The 16,447-nt window shown below is 42.1% G+C and overlaps 1 protein-coding gene across 3 annotated transcripts in view; it reads left to right on the top strand.

Annotated features, from left to right (window-relative positions):
• The window catches only part of adcy2b (adenylate cyclase 2b (brain)), a 56,615-nt gene that overhangs the window by 25,391 nt on the left and 14,777 nt on the right, over positions 1-16,447 (top strand). For all 3 annotated transcript variants that reach the window (XM_083982537.1, XM_083982536.1, XM_083982538.1), the window contains exons 7-15: positions 965-1,092; positions 2,866-3,024; positions 4,693-4,825; positions 10,097-10,273; positions 10,371-10,411; positions 10,512-10,592; positions 12,867-12,936; positions 13,252-13,349; positions 14,129-14,213. In XM_083982537.1, coding sequence (XP_083838663.1) covers positions 965-1,092; positions 2,866-3,024; positions 4,693-4,825; positions 10,097-10,273; positions 10,371-10,411; positions 10,512-10,592; positions 12,867-12,936; positions 13,252-13,349; positions 14,129-14,213 — 972 coding nt within the window. The remainder of the gene's footprint in view (positions 1-964; positions 1,093-2,865; positions 3,025-4,692; positions 4,826-10,096; positions 10,274-10,370; positions 10,412-10,511; positions 10,593-12,866; positions 12,937-13,251; positions 13,350-14,128; positions 14,214-16,447) is intronic.

Below are 16,447 nucleotides of genomic sequence, written 5' to 3'. Positions count from 1 at the left end.
ATCAAGCCAAGTTAGAATTTAAACAACCTTCAGTAATTCTTTATTTTCAGTTTTATGGAGAAGGCAGCGTGAGGCTGGGTTTATAGACTGTGGTTAAATAAACCACTAATGCCCCAGTAAACCATGAAAAACTTCAATTAAGATATAAAAATTCTTTAATATCCAGAACTCCAGTAAACGTCTTAAGGGTTAGGGTTTTCTATCTGAAGTTCCACCGTGATATTAAAGGTTAACAACATCAACAAACATGTTTTCTCAACTTGTGCTTTCAGCTAATGTTACCGGAAGCCAGCTCATCCCTCATCTGAATAGTGTGCGCACAAATAAGTTATTTACCAGACAGCCAGGGAGAGAGAGCGGGGTCTTAGTTATAGTGTCAATCATCCGAAGCGCGACCTTGAAACGAGCCTCCGCTGTGTCCCGCGGCCACAGTCGGCCTCCGTAGTCGTACCTCAGCAGCTTCAGGTTGGAGCAGTGTGGGCCGCTCTGAGTGAATCGCGCAGTCTCATGGGTGCACAGCTCATCAGGCCTAAACAGTTGAGTCAGGCTCTCTCTCTCTCTCTCTCTCTCTCTCTCTCTCTCTCACAGCCTTGTGTCCGGCAGCTCTGTCCTTCCGGAGCTGCCGTTACATAAACCCGGTCCAAAGAGGAGCTGTTACTCATCCCACATGTGGAATAAGAGCTGATGTGTTCTGTGTGTGTGGGTGTCTGGTTTTTGGGCTCGATGGATGAAACTGTGTGCATCTGTGTCTGTGCGTGTGTGTGTGTGAGAAAAATCATTTTTCCAATATGGTAGCATGGTAAAAGTCATGTGGTGTGTGGAACTGTTGATAACTCCTCCTCGTTACCTCTCTCTTTCTTTCTTTCTTTCTCTATCTCTCTTTCTTTCTTTCTCTATCTCTCTCTCTCTCTCTCTCTCTCTCTCTCTCTCTCTCTCTCTCTCTCTCTCTCTCTCTCTCTCTCAGGAGAACGAGTGCATGCGAATCAAGATCCTGGGAGATTGTTACTACTGTGTGTCCGGTCTGCCTGAGTCTCTGCCTCACCACGCCAGGAACTGTGTGAAGATGGGCTTGGATATGTGTGAGGCCATCAAGTAAAATACCAGATCTCTCCCTCTTTTTGGTCCTTCTCTCTCTTTCTCTCTCTCTCTCTCTCACACACACACACACACAACCACACATACAAATAGAAACAGATACACAAACACAAACAAACACACACACGCACGGCTGTCAAACAGATTGAGCAGAAGGAGAGCCAGACTTGATTTCAGCTGTTTGAATTTCAGAGTAAACACAATGTGAATGCAACATGATAAGCCTCTCAGCTGAACAAATAGAAAATGTTCAAACAAATGAAAAAATATTCTCACAGCTGCCCCCCACTCTACTTTCAATGTCTTTCACTCATGCCTCAACACACACACAAACACACATAAACACACACACTCACACTAGTTTTATGGACCATTATAAACTGACCTTTAATCACAATCAGATTAAAGATGCCATCCACCTCCGATGTTGTACACCTCTGACATGATGAAGCAGAGTCTGACTCTCGGTGCTGTTGTAGTGGGTATTCCGTCCTGACCGGAATTAGATTGTGGAGGAAACACTGAACCATTTGGGGAATCAGCAGCATCTGTAATGGCAGTCTAGAAAGTATCAAAGACAGAACCCTGCTGCTTTACAAAAGTAATACCAATGTGCTAAATCCACCTGACTCACCAAGAATTACTTCCATAAAAGTAAACATATCAGAAATGCTAGATTTTTTATACATTTATTATGAGTTTTATTATGTTGGTTTTGTTTTTTTGTTTCCCCTGTGTCAGTGATTTGCATTTGATATAGGCCTACAGTTTTTCAGTAGTTGCACATCTTTAAAACAAACGTCTGGGGCTGAGAGAGAAATAAACACAGAAACAAACAAATGGGACAAGGAATGTATTCGTGTATGGTGTGACATTAGTCTGTCAGACTGAAGCAGCTGAAAATGTCCTGGACAATGATTTCAGGAAACGAGTGGGAACACTGAATTACTCCAATCACTCCCTGTGATTCAGCTCAGTGTAGTTTTCATCCTGTTGGTGAGATGAAAATCAAACCTCTTCAATATTGGTTTTAGTCTCAGCTCATGCAGATGTCCATGGATGTTTTTTTCCACTGTTGTCATTATACTGTAATTATTAATATTAGTAGTAGTAGTAGTTGCAGTATTAGTGATAGTATTTTAATTTTGTTATTATTTAAGAGGATGGAAAATAGCTAGTAAGCTAAATCCGGTACAAGGCATCTCTTCTCATCTCGAGACTAATGTTATTTTGTACATCCCTGATACAAATAAACTTATTAAACTAAACTAAACTAAGAGCAAACACATTTTTCCTGTGAACTTCCACCCAGAGCATGATGGGAAATCTCAAAGGAATCTAGTCTTGCAAAGTCTGACCCTGTGATATTCCAAGTTTAGTTTTTATCCAATCTCACAGGTGAAACAAAGAATTCAGCAACTTAATGACACATTTTCTTTATATATGAGTCAGACTGTAGACTAAAAAGTCTTCTAGTGTTTTCTGGCTGTGTTGGATCAGTTCATCATTATTTCCCCATCTACGTATGTGGATAGATAACTTTTCCATCCTGTCACTCGCTTCTTTTTACACAAAGCAACATCTCCACAGCCACAGACAACCACACATTAGCTTTCCTCCTAAAGCTCCGTCTTGTGTAAGTTGCAAACAGAAGCAGACGTCCTTTCCTGCTCCTTATCTTGTTAAATAATGAGTCACCGAACACTCAGTGGGAAAATAAAGTTTCAGTTTGAATTTAAAGATCTCTTCCTCTGCCCTCTCTCTCCGCAGGAAGGTCCGAGATGCCACTGGAGTCGACATCAATATGCGCGTTGGAGTTCATTCTGGGAACGTCCTCTGTGGCGTGATTGGACTCCGCAAGTGGCAGTACGACGTGTGGTCACATGATGTCACGTTGGCCAATCACATGGAGGCAGGAGGAGTGCCAGGGTGAGATATAACCGACACGTAGAAAGTGTGACCTCACTCTTGGTGCTGCTTTGTAAACCCCTGCAGGGTTGCCAGGTTTAGTTAGTCAATTCCTAAAGCTTCTTGTGTGGTTCACTAAGACCTCCTGCTCGCTCACTGATCAGTGCTGGATTGCACTTTAGCAAGTCAGTGGGTTTCCATCTGTTCCGCTGCAGCTCCGTGTGGCCTAAAGTAGATGTGAGCAGGTCTTAGTGGTCAGCTATACACAAGCATCATTATGTGGAGTTTCGGCACAGAGTCAGTACCTCAAGGAGGCTGGTGCAGAGGATTTCACCCTGAACAGAACCACATAGGGCCAGTGCAACTGATCAGGTACTGATACATAATAGAATAGAATAGAAAAATACTTAATTCATCCACCTGGAGGGAAATTCAAGTTCTCCAGTACAGTAGCTAACAAAAACATGTGACAAAATAGATAAGACCTTAAAATGATATATAAATTCAATAAAAGTTAAAGTGCATGGCCTAACAAACTGCGTTGTGCATCCTGATGGCAGCAGGAATAAAAGATACAGATTGATCCATTGAGCCTAAAATGATATTAAAGAGGAAATATGCAGGATTGTTTAGCTTAACTATGCTACATTTTACCTTAATTAAACAGCTTTGGAGTTATTGTGATGGTTTAATAAATTACATGTAACTTGTTATGAGGAAGAATGGAGGCTCTCTGCCTTCCACCTAGCGTCTCTTGGCTGAAAAACAACTTCACAAAATCATTGCCATCGCCCTGGTGTCCCAGCTTTCATCTCTGCATACCACAACACAAACACGCCCCGTAAACCGTCATTTTTTGTTTATGACAGATAAGACTACACAAATATACACGTTGCAACATCGTATATAATGTTATGTACCGCTCTATTGATTGATTTCTCGCCGGCGACGTTGAAAACAAATGCACATGGCCCGGAGGAGAAAACTGTGGAAAAGTGACCAGACCTATAGCATAGTTCCCCTTTACAGTGATATCAATATCAGTGTATTAAAAGAAACTTTATTTTCTAATGTTGACTAAACCACAGTAAGCCACTCCCTGAAACCAAATATAACGATAGACACATCAGAGCCTATTGATGTGATCCAAGCACAACCAAGACACAACTGAAAAAATATTACATTTACACACAGTTTCTACTTGTTTTCGTTGAGACGGGTGTAGACATATACAGACATGGAGTATGTATGGGATATGTCTGCTCTAATTCTGTTATAGTGGTTAAGTCAATTAAAGCCACCTCATTAGACCATTCAGCTCTACATGTGTTATGAAGCCATTAGGTCCGCCATCCTAGCTGTGTAACAAGCCTGGGGAAATTGGCTGCTGGTTATATGTGTGCAGCACTGAAACTAAGCTCTCCAGTGCCACCACGTTCTCTTGCTGGGCTGCTAATGGTTTGTTTCCTCCTATACCCGTTGAAAGGCATCTGAAAAACATGGCAGCTGGAAGGGGGAAAAAAAACACATTTCCATCTCTGTCCAGGTCTAACAATCAAACCTGAAAAGGGAGAATCGCAGGTTAGAGTCGTTATGAAGCTGGGGAAATAAATAACGCGTTCGATAGGGCCGTTAATGGCGCAATGACGCAAGCTCTTAACCTCTCATCATCTGTCCATTTATCCGCAGGAGGGTCCACATCTCGTCAGTGACGCTGGAGCATCTGAAGGGCTCGTACAAGGTGGAGCCCGGAGACGGACAGAGCAGAGACTGCTACCTGAAGGAACATGGGGTGGTCACCTACCTGGTCATCAACCCCAAGGTGAGAGGCTTTCGCCGGCACAGCTCCATACATTCAAGCACACAGTCGGAAAGCACTGTAATTAGTCTAACCCTTCATTTACTGTAGTTTTTCTTTCATCACTTCTGCTCTGAATTGCTCTAAACTGTTATCTAGTGGCCTCAGCTGCTTTCCTTTATTTTGCTGTTTTCACTTTATATATTTTAAAGTGGCTGTCTGTCAGTATGAAATGTCATTCCCACTATTAGATGGACGACAGCAGCCAACTAGCAGCTCACATGATCAAGTGTGTACCACTGTACAACTAACAAGCTTGAGTCCTTACTACAGTGGCTGTGGTTCAAATGTGACTGGGGCCTCCTGCTGTGTGTCATCCCCCCCCCCCCCCCTCTCTCTCTCTCTCTCTCTCTCTTTCTTCTCCCTGGTTTTCCTCTTACTCTGGACTATCTCTATCAAATAAAGCGGAAATGCTGAAAAACAAACAAACATATTTTTCAGTCCCTTAAAGCAGAAGTAAGTGGTCCGGTCGTTTTCGCTAATGCTGCGTTCCAGGCAGGCTTTTGAAATCATATATACAATACATCAGCATTTAAAAGATGACACATTAATAGTACAGAGGGTGAACACAATGACATCTGAAGCTATGATGTATCCCAGTTAAACCAGTACAGTAAATCCAAACTGGGTGGGCTTTCATCAAACTTGACAGAACACAAACAAATATTGACAGAAGTTATTTGTGCCTCTGGTGGCATTAACTGTGCAATACGTTAATGTACCTGAGGCCAGAAACATAGTGAAAATGGGAAAATTGCCTGACCAGTTCACTACAGTGTCACTGTCAGGTCAAAGCTGACTGTTAAACTCTCCGGTCTCTGACAGTGATAATGTGTCTTCTTACTTTGTCTACTGACTTTAGAAAATGTGAAGTATCAATTCACAGACAAAATACTACATGTCTACCCTGTGTATAATATCTTGACTTAAGCGATTTAGATTTCTGTCTAGATTGAAACTGGACGTTTCTGCAGCACAAAAATCCCCCGAATTCTGAAGCTAAATGAACCACAGGAGTTTACAGTCATGTGAACAGTTCTGTGACACTAAATCTAATATTAATATGCTGGCATGCTCACAATAACAATGGTTACATGCTGATGCTTAGCAGGTATTGGCTGCTTAAAATGTAACATCAGTTATATTCAGTGGTTGTTGATAGACTTAGAGCCAGACAGAGCTATGGATGTGTATTACCTGACAACAGTAGTAGCAGCTAACTTGCTTTTATTAGTGGATTAAGTGTTGACGTTATGGAGAAACAAAAAATCATTGTATTCACTTCACGTAACATTATCCAGTGTATGTGTCATCAGTCACGATCCAGTCTGAATACTCACATACAGTAATAATTTATGTGTTTTGGTTAATAGTAAAAGTTCATTTGGACGAGTCAGAGTGCAGCATGCTGAGGGCTGACTTTCAGCACCATGGACAACACCAACACTTGGTGCACCGGTCACAGTCAGGTTTCCTTTCCACAGAAAAACACCACAAGTAAAGAGCTCAGAGGTGCAGCTGAACAATTCTGACAATGTCAAGTCGAAGACCAGCGTTTAGTCGTTCTCTCCACTCAGAGGAGACGTTTGAAGTGAAGTCTGCTGGAGACCTTGTTTAGCTCCCGTCTAAGGACCGCTTCAGGACATCTAAGAGATGTGAACTTTCTGCTGAGGACACCTCTATATAGAATATACTGTTGGCATCCAGTCTGTGAAAAACCATGCTTCACAGTCCTGCTTTCCCAATCCCTTCATAACTTGGCCAAGATTCTCCCACCCCCGTAAATATCTGCAGAGAGAGAGAAAGACCTTCCCTTTTCCTGTTCAAGACGTCCTGTGTTCACTGTCTGCTTTCCTCATAGATGTAAGGAGTCTCAGTGCAACTGTGCCATCTCATCTCTGAAGAATTAAGGCCTTCACGCTGTCCAGTGCCTCTTTTGGAATTGCCATCAGTGTCGCAGAAAGCCGCGGTGTCTTTTCAGCTCCAACTCCTCCAAATCTGCTCCTTTGGCTCCTTTTAGGCTTCATGTTTTCATCCTCTGATTCATCTCCAAAGAGATTAAACCAGGGACCTTTAGCTTCCACATGAAGTCATCGCCTGACTTCAAACAGAGTAAACATATTTAAAAAACAGAACGGTTTATCAGATGTTTAACAAACTGAAACAACAGTTTCACAGAACATTTCAAAGGAGTCCCCATGTGGTTTATTTCTTTATTTTAATCCCCATTAGCTTCCGTACATTGTTTGCTAATCTCAACAAAAACTGCAATAATCAAAATTATAGTATGTAGATGAAGCAGATAAAAGGCCAAACTGAAGAATAACTCTACACCTACATACTAATCAATAGTAACTTCAATTAAATCAAAGATACAGAAAACACAGGGACATCAACATGTGATAACAAATTCGGTTTTGAAACAAAACCCACTGTTTATAATGATGAAGGGGAACATGAGCCAAGGAGCTTAAGGCCTTAACAGTTTGCATGAAGATCAGAAGATTAATATGAATATAGTTTTTTACGTCTCAAACACAGACGTGAAAAAAAGGACGTGATTGATCAGGAGTTCTATGAAACTGTTCTGGATGTCAGAAAAAAGGATTAAAGCTGTAAAAATGAATATATTTCAACATCCTTTATCGCAGTATTTGTTGAAACTGCACCAGCTGTGCTTCAGTTTGGAAATGAGAAGTTATTTTGGCAACAGTTCAGGCTGTGTGTTATCAGCTGCCTATTTAACAGGCTTTCTGTTTACTGCTGTGCATGTCATGGGAGTTTGGTACTTACACTGTTTGCATATTTTTCATTAACTTTTTCTAGTGCGCTATTTATAAATGCAGGGTAGCAACGCTTGAGAGGGCTAATTTACTGTTGTTCCATGCAGCTCCACAGTAATGAAGCAAACCAGCAGTTTTAGGTCTACAGTAACTGGAGCCTCCAGGCGTAATCGGACGTCACGTCTCCACGGTGATGTTAAAGTCCTAGCTCTGTGAGCTTTATTTACGTTAATGGAGATAGTTTTCCAATATCCTATCCTAGGTTGTAAAAAGGCTGTGGGTTCCGGTGACATTTTCAAGAAGCCCCGAATGGATCAAGGCCAAATGTGGAGCATGGATCACAGGAGGTGTCATCTCCGCTGTCATTGTCATTGATTGTCACTGTCAGAGCTGTACGGCGCACCCCGCTGAAAATGAACACAGCCGTTGCCTATTTCAGTTCTCGCCGGCTTTTGTGCCGTGTACCTGTCTCCGTTTGAAATGAAAGTAGATCACCAGAGGTATGGGGCCTGTCACCTCACCATGATTCTGCCCATGAAAGCCATGAAATACCCTCTCCATTCAGGCAAATATACTAGAGGGGGGGAGAAAAACTTTCACTCTGGCCGGTTTATGTCTCTACAGTGCAGCAACATTTGTTTCAACAGTAAAGTGGTGTGCAGTTTGTAAGAGGGACTTGGCACACCAGCCGCAAAAAAAAAAAAAAAAAGGAAAGAAAAGGAGAACTACATCATTCTTGACTAGAAGTGTTTTAAGTGGCTCAAAAACACTGAGCGGAAGGTTACACAAGTCAAGAGCTGTCGTTTGATCGCCGTTCACAAAGCACCCACCTCGTCCTTTTCACCCCGCACCTGCTGGGTAAACGTGTCAACGTCCACCGCACACAAGTTGCAGTGGGTGGTGGGAGCATTTCACCTTTTTTTCAGAATTGAAGGGTTTTTATGTGTTGTTTATATTATTCACATTATCGATAGTGATACTTAGGATTACTGGACGTAGGGTGGTGTCAGGTATCTATAGTCATTATGTGCTCTGCCAGTTCAGAGAAGCAGCAGGAGCTAAACCATAGGTGATCTCCAAAAACATGTTTTAGCCACTTAAAACATGCCCACACAAATAATCCAATATCAGGTGACACTTTATTTTCAATATTTTCACCACTTTATCTTACAAAAACATGGTAACATTTATTTCAACCATTGAATCAGAGTAATCCCACACACAAGCATGTCTCTGCTGAGCTCTTTCCGTGTGATCCAGTGTGCGCTGCAGCTGCTATACAACCTCCAGGGTGATTTGCTGTTATATAGATGAAAACTGACGTGACTAGATGTGCTCGTGCAGAGGAATACTGTAATTCCAACAGTTGTCAAAATGTACTTCCAAAGCAAAGGCCTGTTTCACATCAAGATAAAGTGATGAAATATTCAAAACATAACGAGGACTTGGGGTGATGTTGGCTTTTTTTTTGTTTTTGGCATTTTGGCTGAAACACATTTTTGTGGATGATCCCGTCCCCTGCAGCACATTCCTCCTGACAGAGCACTGATCTAGATTCACTATCGATAACGCACTGAGATGAATACCTCACACAACACTACATCAAATAAGTACCACTGTAATATGGTTGGGATGGAAATTTATAGTCTCTCTGTCATGAAAAGGAATCAACTGGTGTTTATTCTACATGCACAACATTTCATTTTTAAAACATGGTATGAAGATGATTCACACAGAGGGGTTTGGCACATTTTTACAGTTACTGACGCCAAAATCACTGCAAAGTTTAGTTTATTTGTTTGCACCAAAAAAAAAAAAAAGACAGATTAAAAATCCCTGGCAGAGTGACAGGAGTTACAACAGGTGCAACCCGAGACAAGACCCAAAGAGCCTATACATGGCCTCAGCTCAGGAAATTCACAGTTAAACGAACATAACAAAGAAGAAAAAACAACAACAAAAAATATGTACTAAATGATGACAGTAGAAACGATAAACATCTTGATAATAACGGTGTAATATCAATACCATATATCAATATAATACAATAATACTATCAGTAATATCAATAATGGAAACTTTTTTTAATAACAACGAAGTTAAAATAAAACAAAAAACAATTCACTCCAGCAGTAACATACAGTGTATAAAATCAGTCATTTAGTAGAAGATGTTTAAGTCTACATTTAAGCACTGAGATGGACGTGCTATTTGTTGGTTTTAAATTCCAGATTGAAGGACCTCTGAACTTAATACTGCACTGACCTGATGTTGTACGGGAGAATTTACGATGAATGTGTTTAGCTTGTGTGGTTGGGTATGAGTGAATGGTGGAATTTGCGACCAAGAAAAAATCATTGAAAACAATAGGAAAAGATGCAGCATTATTGGTCCATTTAAACATAATGTAAAGCATAATGTTAATGATCCCCTGTTGTCTTGGTTTTGTCAGACTGAGAGGCACAGCCCTCTGCTGGGTGTGCGCTCTCGTCCGTCTCTGGATGGCGGGAAGATGAGGGCGTCTGTCAGGATGACCCGCTACCTGGAGTCCTGGGGAGCTGCCAAACCCTTCGCCAACCTCCACCATCGAGACAGCATGACCACGGACAACGGCATGATCAACACCACCGTGAGTACAGTCTTCAGCTCATCTCTCGTACACAACCGCACACACACAGATACAGTTGTCAGTTATCAATTAATCAATGGCCTGACTCCTGTTTCAGGATGTCCCAATGGGGCAGTACCACTTCCAGCGACGAGAAAGGTGAGCTCCCTGCTGAATAATTAATGGTGATACATGTAATCACTCTCCTCCGGCTTTGTTAAGAGCTCATAATCTGCCTCCGTCTTTCCTGTGACTGCAGGTCCAAATCTCAGAGGAGGAGGTTTGAGGAGGAACTCAATGAGCGAATGATTCGCACCATCGACGGCATCAACTCGCAGAAGTAAGAGTCATATGTGCTGCTCATTCTGTTTCTGCATCACTTTACGCAAGTCCTGCTCAGTCACAGGAGCGGCACAAACACCAAATCTCAGAGGACACAACTTCAGGAATTCATTTAGCTATTACACACTGAACCATGAAGGCTCACAGAAACCTCTCAGTCAAATACAAATGTAAGTTACTGTAGTAAAAGGACGTGATGTGGTTCAGAGTCTGTGTTTTGAGCTGCAAAGAGAAAAGCATGAGGAACATAATCTAGTGTTTAATCAATAAACCAACTCGTTAACAGTACTTTCTTTAATCTTTGGTGTTACAATTCATGTTTTGCACATGGACTGTGAATAAAGATGCAGCTTATGTGACATCACCCATTGATTTCAAACAAGTTTCAATGCTCAGAGTGGGCTGCTACACTGTTGCCATCTTGGCAGTACCTGACTCTCCCAAAAATGGACAAAGAGGAAGCGCATGCATGGAGCTGACACTTTGGTGCGTGGTGGTTTTGTGAAAAATGTATGTAATACTCTATTCCACCTGTCACTCAAAGCAGCACACACTTGATGACACATAACTTTAAGCCTTAAAGCCCCAGTATGTAACTTATTTGGCTTTTTATTAGCAAACATCAAATATTGCTTTCATAAATACGTATTTCAATAAAGTCAAATCACACCCGCATACAAATGAAAGCTTTCTCGTACCTTAGAATGAGTTGTTACAAGTCGTTACAAGGATACAGGGGGGGGCACACCGAACCTTGGCTGCCATGTCGCATCGCCATTTTTTTTGTTCAGTGGCAGCGTGACCGTAGGTAACCACGGAAACTCAGCGGAGCTGTCGGCTCGGGGAGAAAGTTTTCCAGGTAGCGCCTGTTAAAACTGTCACCACTGTGTAGTGTGAGGAAGGACGGAGGCGCTGATGTTGCATTCAGGTGCAGTCAGGCAGACGGCCGTCGGCAAACCAACCGGATGTCATTTTACTCCACAAGAGAAAGCCGGTAAAACGTGGGTCAGGTAAACAATACGACATCACCATGACAACATATTGTCACTCCTGTATTGTTTTGCCTCGTGCTGGCGGACCACTTGTTTACATAGACGCTTGTTTATCCTGTTACATGCAGCGTCTGTTGTCTGTCTGACGTCTGCCCGATTTCACATGAACGCAACATCAAGAATATGTTCCGATATCCGACCGCACCGTTATGTAAAAATCTACCTCCTATAGAGTTGTCATGAATGAGGACGTTAGCTATTTGTAAACGTGTTTATTTCTACTGTAAATCTGGTCATTTTAACATGGGAGTCACATTTGGAGCCAGCTTCTAGTGGTCATTCAAAGAAGCTTCGAAGACTGCTGCTCGATTTTACTCAAGAAACAGGAGGTGCACAATATTTTCATTTTCATTTAACCAAGGACTGTTTCACTGGGCCTATTACCATGTACAATATCTTGTTATTTATGAAGCAGGGAAACACTCTGTGGCTTTATTCACTGAAAAAACAAGTGTTGTCATTTAATAAAACCAGAAAGTTTAAATTAAATTAAAGCGTAACACACTAAAATAAAAATGCAATGCAATTAGGAGATAACTTTCAAATTTGAGTCCCATCCAGTCAGTCGTCGTAGCTTTGATAAACAGCTGGCAGAATCTCTACTTGCAGAGCTGTGCTGATTGATTTTACACATACAAAGGCAAACACCTACAGCGGTTCTGCCTCTCCAGCAGATACTCACTGATGATTAACATGTAAGAGAGAGCTCTCGCTGCTTTTTTAAGCTCCTTAAATCCAGCACCCCAGACACCCTCCACTCCTAAGTCCTCCAAACCCAGGAGCTGAACCAAACAGTCCCTTATGCCAACTGGCGCCAAGACTAACTGCCCCCTCTGAAACTCCAAACACCAGTCAGACTAAACCCAATTACTGCACAGTGTAATGAATCTGTAGAATATCTCTTAACTGTCAGAGACGTAAGACAGAGGCAGATCCAGACCAACTACTGAGGCTCAGTGACCGCAAACTGGTTATCAAACAAGGACCGCCTGAAAAACGAATGGCAGCACAAAGAGAACAGAACATGTGATTCAACAGATGAGGTTGATGCAGAGATGCAAATCATTAAATGAAATGAGGAAAGTTTACTTTCACCATAAAGCAGCTTTGATCTGAACTGAGCAAATAAAAACAAAAAGGTTGTCATGTTCACATTCAGTTCAAGGATCTGCGTTTGTTACGGCTCTGTCTGAATCTGTCTCTTTCACTTGTGTCTCCAGACAGTGGCTGAAGTCTGAGGACATCCAGAGGATCTCATTGTTCTTTCACAACAAAGCTCTGGAGAAAGAGGTAGGCGAACGCATACAAAACACCAAGCAGCATGTTCACCAGGGGACAAATCAATCGACTTGTGTAGGTATCAGGGAAACAAAGTCATTAAGGGCCTGGGCAACCTGCAGTGCACAGGAAACAGTTGCCCACTACACATTTTTATGCTAACACAGTCACAAACTTTCTTTTTTTTTTATGCATCATACTTTATATAATCTACACAGAAGTATTTTTACACCTTGGTGGGTTCACTTTTATTGTTGACTCTGGTCTGTTTCGCTGTAGCTTCATAATATCGTTCCCAATTGTTCTTCCTTCTTTTTCTCTCAACAGTACAGATCCACAACATTACCAGCCTTCAAGTACTACGTCACCTGCGCCTGCCTCATATTCTGCTGTATATTCATTGTGCAGGTCCTCGTCTTGCCCAAGTAAGTCTGCCCCCCCCGACCCCCCCCACCCCCCACCCCGCCACGTCAGCAAACTCCATCTGTGGCAGCGGGGTTGATGTTAAAAAGCCATTTGACGCCAGCTGTCTCATCAACAAGACCACGCTGAAATGAAAGAGGCAGGGGAGCAAGAGGCAGAATGCTAAAAAGCAGATGGAGATGAAAGGGCACCATGTCTGCTAGTGATTATAGATCAGGTGAATCAAAGTGTGGCGTCTCTTTAGCAGCGAGGAGAGAAATTCACGGTCATGCTAATTTACGGCTTGTGAGAGCCAAAGGTGTAATTCAGCATCTGAGAGGCCATTGATTTTCTCATTCACTTCCCCTCTCTCTCTCTCTCTCTCTCTCTCTCTCTCTCTCTCTCTGTCTCTCTCTCTCTCTCTCTCTCTCTCTCTCTCTCTCTCTCTCTCTCTCTCTCTCTCTCTCTCTCTCTCTTTATCTTTGCTCGTTTTGTCGCAGCATCTCGCTGCACATTTAGACGTGACATCATCTGCTTTATGGCACGGATCATTAAATCAGATGTGTTGTGTTCCTCCCTAGAAAAACTGATACATGAATGTAACTTCATCCTGACACACACACTCTCTGTCCACTGTTATGCTTACTCAATGTAAATGGATTGCAGGTCTGAGGTAGAATACATTAAGACCTTCATTACGTTTATTTCCCTTGATGGTGCTGCAGAGGGCCGAGAGGTGCCAGGAGGGTTTAGAGTAATGTGTGTGTGCATATATGTATGTGTGTGTGTGTGTGTGTTGCAGAACTGCTGTGCTGGGGATCTCCTTCGGCCTGGCATTCCTGCTGCTGGCTTTGATCCTGCTCCTTTGCTTTGCTGGTCACATTCTGGTGGGTTTGCATGGATTTTATCAGTGACAACTCACACACACACACACACACACACACACACACACACACACACACACACACACACACACACACACACACACACACACACACACACACACACACACACACTCTCACACAGGCACACACACTTTTATCCTTTGTGTAGAAATTCAATATGCACTTACCCCACTTGTCTTGTAAATTCTGATGACACTATCATTTTGCAAGAAGTTGATGTCAGGAGCTTCACTTTTAAAAGGTTCATGTATAATTGCCTGCAATGTAATGACTATATATGAAGTTAGAAAAATGTGTATATAGATGTGTGTCTATGCATAGATACACAAAACCTGTGAAAATCTTTTACAAACAGCTCATTTACAAGAGTAAATAGTGTCTGACTTTTAGTATAACCCTCTCAACAACTCTCCAAATCTGTGCTGTGGGTCAGATGGTTGGTGGTTCGATCCAAGCTCCTTCAGTCTACATGTAGAAGTGTCCTTGGGCAAGATAATGAACCCAAAATTGTCCCTTATATATCATCTGTGTGTTAATGTGCATGTATGGTAGAAAAAGCACTATAAGAAGGGAAAAAAAGAGTGTGAATGTGACTAGTAGTGAGAAACGCTCTGAGTGGTCGTTAGACCTAGAAAAGTGCCACATAAATGCCGTCTATTTACCGTGGACATGATGGAGCAGCTCACAAGACTCAAGTCAAACGCACCCTGTGGACACAATGACAGTGTTGAACTCTGACAAGATAAAACCGTCAGCTCTCATAAAAATGTTCAACTTTAAAGCTACTGTGAGAGGAAGGAAAGATTGAATTTTGCAAGGCCCATTCAATCTTTTGAATGTCTTTGTTTCTTTTATATCTTTCTTTGACTTTGATTTGTGACACATATTGTTTGTCTTTGCTTATTTATGTACTAACTGTCTCAGGTTTTGTCTCAATAATTTAACTTTCTTCACTTAATGATACTTATGACGACACAATCTAACAAGACAGAAACATCTCCTAAGCCAGCACAGATTGTGTGGGCTTCATCTGGTTCTATGTTGAGGTTGTGTTTGGGATCAATGTGTCCACTGGGGGTCGATTTATCTATTCAAATAACAATGCAATGAGCTGATATGTAGAGTTGGATTTGCTGAGGAGCAGGTGCTCTCATGTGTTTTGTTGCAGCTGTTGCAACATGGTATCAGCTCCAGCCATTGTACTGTGCGAGCTTTGCAGCTGTTGTTTGTTATCCAGCACAAGTGGAAGGATGGGATGGGCCGCCACAGTTACCTGTCACAAGTGTTTTATAGACAATCAATAAATGATCGCTCCATCAAGAACCCATTTCCCTTCTTCCTCCTTCTCAAGAGAGTAAGTGGGTCACTCGTGATTAATTGGGGGTTATCAGTAACCTTGCCTCCGTCCCGAGTCTGATTTGGCTTCAATAAGAACAGCTTATATTTGATGGGGTTGTATTAACCATCAATTTAACAGTCAATCTACTCTCAATAAAAGCTGCTGCAGTCAGAGGTGAAAGACCACGCCACTGACTAATGAGAGGCAGGTTCTAGCAAATGTGTGTGTGCTTCAGCTTCGTGCACCTGGTTACAGTAGGTTTCCTTAAAGGGATAGTTCAACATTTTGAAAAATTGACCCATTGCCATAATCCCTATAGTTTTAGCAGTAGGTTCGTTACCTTTAATTGTCATGCAAGCTATTTTTAGAACGGCAGAGCAGAGCTACGCTATGGAGGCTAATGGGATTTCTTGATTTCCCTCATCAAACTCATCAAATACACAATCCAACAACTCCAAAACGCTCTCGTGGACAAGTTGTGACCTGCACATTCACCACGCTATGAGATAATAACGGAACGTTATGAGTTGTTTTCAAGGTAAATTCAGAGACTGCTCGATGAAAAACTACCCCCAACGGGAATGCGCATCAGTCTCTCTGTCTGTCAGCGTGGTGAATGTGCAGGTCACAACTTGTCCACCAGAGCGTTTTGGAGTTGTTGGATTGTGTATTTGATGAGTTTGATGAGGGAAACCAAGAAATCCCATTAGCCTCCGTAGCATAGCTCTGAGCAGCTTGCAGCTCTGCTCCGCCGTTCTAAAAATAGCTTGCACCGACAATTAAAGGTAACCTACTCATAAGACTATAGGGATTATGGCAATGGGCCAGTTTGCCAAAATGTTGAACTATCCCTTTAAGATGGAGCTTGTTCTGGAAC

The sequence above is a fragment of the Trachurus trachurus genome (genome assembly GCF_905171665.1).
Source record: "Trachurus trachurus genome assembly, chromosome: 11".
NCBI classification, from domain to species: domain Eukaryota; kingdom Metazoa; phylum Chordata; class Actinopteri; order Carangiformes; family Carangidae; genus Trachurus; species Trachurus trachurus.
Note: the sequence above shows the minus strand (reverse complement) of the source record. Positions and strands in the feature narration are given on the sequence as shown.